General features: G+C 41.1%; 1 protein-coding gene across 1 annotated transcript in view; it reads right to left on the bottom strand.

Annotated features, from left to right (window-relative positions):
- LOC112068579 (membrane-spanning 4-domains subfamily A member 4A) overlaps positions 1-1258 on the bottom strand; it is a 6198-nt gene extending 4940 nt beyond the window's left edge. The window contains exons 1-3 of the mRNA XM_070438206.1: positions 1008-1258; positions 780-896; positions 347-403 (exon numbers count right to left, since the gene is read on the bottom strand). Coding sequence (XP_070294307.1) covers positions 347-403; positions 780-896; positions 1008-1178 — 345 coding nt within the window. The 5' untranslated portion in view covers positions 1179-1258. The remainder of the gene's footprint in view (positions 1-346; positions 404-779; positions 897-1007) is intronic.
- Between the last annotated feature and the right edge of the window lie 4844 nt (positions 1259-6102).

Raw genomic sequence — 6102 nt, 5'->3', positions numbered from 1 at the left:
GGTCGGAACAACAGTCATTAACAGGGAGGACTTCACCTAAGCAGCGAAGATGAGAGCAGAAAGAGGACATGGGAATGGCTGGTTGTGGAAGGAAATTTCAGAAGAATTAAACGCAATACCGAATTCAGTATGTTGTTATTCCTTATCATTGTTATTACGATTCTTTAAACGGGCAATCCACAGTTAACGCCAGTGGCCCCCCCACTGCTTGTGTTTTGGGAGGAAAACCAGCAGATAAACGAAAACATGAGGGCCTATCYTARAGTAGATTCTATGTCTTCAAATAGAGAGGAACTTTATAAATCAAAAGCCTAAACTTTATTGGGGYAAAAATATTGATACTGACCAGACATTTGTTCAGTTTGTTGTCAGCGGCAACAGTGAGAGAGCCTGCAACTACATACTGAGAAGGAACAAGAAAGAGATTTTTCAAGGATGCATCCTAAATGGCTCCCTATTCCCTACATAGTGCACCATATTTATACTGTATCCCTATTTCCTACATAGTGCATTATATAGCGAATACTGTGCCATTTGGGACACACATATTTCTACAGTATGACCAAAGTTAGCCAAATACATATATGTGGATAAAAGTCCTTGGTTAAGACAAATTGTTAGTTAAGACAAGTCATTATTTATAAAGCATTACTTCAAATTAAATAAATATATTTTTAAAGTGACATGATTTAACTAGGAGGACGTTTTGTTTTGTATCCAGGCAGACAGGAAACGTAAGGGAGGATTGTTAGACAGAGCAGCTCAAGCAGCTCACTCACAATGATCGATCCCCAGACAAATATTCCACTGACTACTCCAATATTATCCAACCACGGGGCTGTAGCCATCACAATTCCTGTTAACAGCATCATCAAACCAATCATGATCTGTACGGTCTGTGAGAGAAAAACAAAGAGCAAAGCAGGAAATTTCTTTTTTCTGTTCTTCCATTACATTCAACCCATTACATTCAACCAAAATTGTCATTTTAATTAGAAAATTCTTACCCCAAGCGCTTTTGGATGCCCTGCCCGGAAACTTCCCAGCACTGAGAAAACCGTCTGTCCCAGACAGTGAGGGGTAGAAGRGACCCCCGCGACCCCCATCCCGTTCCCATAGGGGTAGACATGGGTGATGACCACCACCCCATTAGTGGTGGTTGTTTGAGAGCTGGACATCTTCACAGAGGAGGCAATGATGTTTGTGTAAGAGGGGATCTGACTGGTTGTTGTGTGTCATGCTTTATACTTTACCTGGGACTTCCTGATAATAAGTTACATGTCACTGACATGAATAGCAAGTGTTAGCCAGTCATGAAACTTTGAACTCTCTCCATTGAATATAGGCTGTGTGTGTGTGTGTGTGTGTGTGTGTGTGTGTGTGTGTGTCGTGTGTGTGTGTTGTGTGTGGTGTGTGTGTCGTGTGGGGTGTGTGACGGGGGGGGGGGGGTGGTGCGTGGAAAATACAGTAGCTGGCCTGTGTCGTTGTGTGCGTGCAGCGTCTGTGTGTGTGATGTGTGGTGCGTGCCGTGCGTGTCGGTGCGTGCTGCCCTGTGCGTTCCGCGTCTGGTGGTCGTCTGTCTGGTCTGTCTGTGCGTGTTGTCCTGTCTGTCTAGTCTGGTACTTCTGTCTGTCTAGTTGTCTGTCTCTGTCTGTCTGCTCTGTCTGTTTCTGTCTGTCTGTGTGGCGTTGCTGTGGGTTGTGTGTGTGTTGTGTGTTGTGGTGTTGTGTGTGTGGTGTGTGTGGTGTGTGGTGTGGTTGGTGGTGTGTGTGTGCGGCGTGCCGCTGGCTGGCGGCTGTGTGTGTGCATAATGACATGCGGCGCTTTGGGGTGGACACTCACCTGTCTCGCTCAATGAGAGAAGACTAGAAATAGATAAGATGTTGGCGTACACTGTTGGATTACTTCATGGAGCAAAAATGTTTTATTTAATAAACGGAGCATTTTCTAATTCAAACGCATCACCTGCAACTGGACACAGACATTTTGAGACTCCTGTTTCCACCAATGAGGACGAAGACGGCATCACTAAGGTTGGTCGAACATTCTCTGTGCTATACCAATAGTCACCTAAGATATGCGTGCAAACCCCGAATTTGTCATTCCCAAATCGATTAGCTTACAAAATGCACATATAACTGTAGTAACAATGCGTAGCTACCAGTTCTCTGCCTTTTACTACACCCGAGACACATTGAACTGTACTACACTGTTCATTGTGTATTTTTTTCTACTGTATGTTACTTTTACCATATACAGTACCATTCTTGTTGAATACCCAGTTCTCCTTTTTAGTTAGCATCATATATTGTACATGCCGTTGTATTTTTGATTTTGACAAATAAACATTATTTGGATATATCTGAATGTCTAACATCTTTTTGATGCTACAGAGCCCTGTACAGCTTATATCAATATTGTGGCAGACGGCAGGGAGAGGTGAAAGGAGCGGTAATGTAGGCTAACCCCATTCCATCGCAACCGCGACATTCAAAGGAGGCTGCAAAGAAAACTAATGGGACTGTAGCGACTGTGTTGACCCCAAAATCTGGGGTGTGAACTATGTTTCTATTCAAGCGTTGATTGACATGGTAATGGCTCTATAGTATTGGAGAAAAGTTTTAAAAAACTGACCCCTCTGACGCTGTACGTTACATCGTGACGTGTCATGGCGTAACGTACAGCACGCAGAAAGCAACTAATTCTGTCTTACAGCCTCTCTCCACCAGGTGTAGCACTTATCTCACCGTTTAAAAACAAGAAAGGGACAGGGACAGGGTAAGGGGGATACCTTGTCATTTTTGCGTCATCACTGCAAGCTATCATGACTCTCAAAAGCTGCTGTTTACTTCTGAAGATCACTTTAGCACCGCCTAAAAAACCTGATTCAAATTCGACACAAACCTTCAAATAGGTATGTAATGACACATTATATAAACTCTTTATAGTGTTTTATTTACATTTTAGAGGCAATAAGGTGATAAGTTGGACAGATCGAGTGAAAAAAAGCAGTTTCCCCACACGACATCTCTCCTTCTCACTATAGGTTTAGCTTCCCCACCCGCCATTTTTAAAAAGACCCGACGGAGCTCATTGCCTTCTTGAATTATGCAGAGATGGGCATCATGAAGGTCCCGTCATTGATTTTGTTGGAAAGGGGAGAAATTGTGCTTTACATTGGTATTGATATTACAGTTGATCTGGAAGTATTACGTTTTTTGGGCGCAAAAATAAGCTCAATTGTACGGACCAGCGCGATGTACAAAAGTGAGTGAGTTTAAGTTAACCTCTCTGGGATATTCGGGACGCTAGCGTCCCACCTCAACAACAGCCAGTGAAATTGCAGGGTGCCAAATTCAAAACAACAGAAATCCCATATATAAAATTCCTCAAACATACAAGTATTTTACACCATTTTAAAGATAAACTTGTTGTAAATCCAGCCACAGTGTCCGATTTCAAAAAGGCTTTACGACGAATGCACACCAAACGATTATGTTAGGTCAGTACCTAGTCACAGAAAAACACAGCCATTTATCCAGCCAAAGAGAGGAGTCACAAAAAGCATAAATAGAGATAAAATGAATCACTAACCTTTGATGATCTTCATCAGATGACACTCATAGGACTTCATGTTACACAATACATGTATGTTTTGTTCGAATAAAGTTATATTGTATATAAACAAAAGCTTCAGTTTACATGGGCGTTATGTTTTCATCAGTTCCACAAACCTATCGCGGTGATTTTTTGCCAGAGAAGCCACCATCAATGTTACAGAAATACTCATAATAAAACATTGGTAAAAATCCAAGTTTATGCATGGAATTTTAGATCCACTTCTCCTTAATCCAAGCCGCCTGGTCAGATTTCAAAAAAGCTTTTACCGAAAAAGCACACATGCAATATCTGGATTGAGCGCTCAGAAACACAAACAACCATACAGAACCGACCATGTTTGGAGTCAACAGAATCAGAAATGCATTTATCTAATATTTACTTACCTTTGAATGAATCTTTCACGTCAGAATGCACTGCCCAGGAATCCGAGTTCCACCAATAAAGTTTGACCTGTTCGATTAAAGCCTATAATTATGTCCAAAATACCCTTCCTTTTGTTCGCGCGTTTATACAAAATCCAAACTCGCGGGCAAGTCCAGGCAAAAGTTTCAGAGCGAAAATCATTATTACAGTGTTGTAGACAACATGTCAATACGATATAGAAGTCAACTCTTAGAGGATGTTTTAGACATAAAATCCTTCAATAATGTTTGTCAACCGCGAGAATCCTTTGTCTTAGAAGCATGGAACGCAGCTAACTCCACGTGAGCGCGCGTCATCAGCCTCATTCCTAGACACGCCTTACTGTCAATCAGCTTCCAATCCCCCTCCTTCCACAGTAGAAGCATCAAACAAGGTTCTTAAAGACTGGTTACACTCTAGTGAGGCCTGTAGGAAGGGTGCAACCAAATTTACACTGTAGTCTTGATAGGCCAAAGATGTGAAAAAACTACAAAACCTCAGATTGTCCACTTCCTGTTGGATTTCTTCTCAGTTTATTGCCTCTGCCATATGAGTTTCTGTTATTACTCACGTACATCATTCAAACAACTGTTAGAAGACTTCAGAGGTTTCCGATCCAAATCTACTAAGAATATGTTACTGATTATATATAAATATATAATATATATATATATATATATTAGAAATATTATAATATATATATATTAAGATATATATATGCATATTCTAGCTTTGTAGGACTGAGTAGCAGGCAATTTACTCTGGCCACCTTTTTATCCAAGCTACTCAATACTTGCCCCCCTGTTCCCAAATAAGTTTTAAATTGAGGAGCGATCTGCAGTCTAGATGGCTCCAACCCCAAGCGTTATATGGACTTCCTGCCCCAACGAGAAAGGCTGTGGTCGTTAAACCAGGGAGTGCTTGGGATTAATGAGGAAGCAGCCTGAACAAAGGGCAGAGGAGGTGAGAGACGAAAGAGAAGGGTATGACGAGTGAGTGAGGTGAGTGAGTGAGTGAGTGAGTGAGTGAAGTGAGTGGAGTGAGTGAGTGAGTGAGTGAGTGAGTGAGTGAGTGAAAAAGAGAGGCATGAAGAGTAAGTGAGAAGAGAGGTATGAAGAGTGAGTGAGAAGAGAGGTACGAAGAGTGAGAGAGAAGAGAGGTATGAAGAGTGAGAGATAAGAGAGGTATGAAAAGTGAGACAAGAGAGGTATGAAGAGTGAGAGACAAGAGAGCAAAATCTGTGTGATTTCCCATTGTGACCTGGACATCATGAGGGAGGAAAATGATGTGGATATATTGAGGCAACATCTCAAGACATCAGTCAGGAAGTTAAAGCTTGGTCACAAATGGGTCTTCCAAATGGACAATAACCCCAAGCATACTTCCGAAGTTGTGGCAAAATGGCATAAGGACAACAAAGTCAAGGTATTGGAGTGACCATCACAAAGCCCTGACCTCAATCCTATAGAAAATTTGTGGGCAGAACTGAAAAAGCGTGTGCGTGCAAGGAGGCCTACAAACCTGACGCAGTTACACCAGCTCTGTGAAGAGGAATGGGCCAAAATTCACCCAACCAATTGTGGGAAGCTTGTGGAAGGCTACCCGAAACGTTTGACCCAAGTTAAACAATTTAAAGGCAATGCTACCAAATACTAATTGAGTGTATGTAAACTTCTGACCCACTGGGAATGTGATGAAAGAAATAAAAGCAGAAATACATCATTCTCTCTACTATTATTCTGACATTTCACATTCTTAAAATAAAGTGGTGATCCTAATTGACCCAAGACAGGGAATTTTTACTCTGATTAAATGTCAGGAATTTTGATAAACTGAGTTTAAATGTATTTGGCTAAGGTGTATGTAAACTTTCGACTTCAACTGTATGTATATATAAAAAATGGGAAAATTCCTTTTTAGAAAAATGTTTATATATACATATATATATATATATACATTTTTTCTAAAAATAAATAGCAAAAAATGTGGGGCTCAAAACAGGCCCCATCTGCCCTGAATTACGGGTCGCCACTGATTGTTTTAAATATAACCTTTAATAGCATCCCATAAAAWGCAAGG

Source organism: Salvelinus sp. IW2-2015, unplaced genomic scaffold (assembly GCF_002910315.2).
Source record: "Salvelinus sp. IW2-2015 unplaced genomic scaffold, ASM291031v2 Un_scaffold585, whole genome shotgun sequence".
Classification (NCBI taxonomy): domain Eukaryota; kingdom Metazoa; phylum Chordata; class Actinopteri; order Salmoniformes; family Salmonidae; genus Salvelinus; species Salvelinus sp. IW2-2015.
The sequence above is the reverse complement of the archived record's forward strand: the minus strand, read 5'-3'. Positions and strand labels throughout refer to the sequence as shown.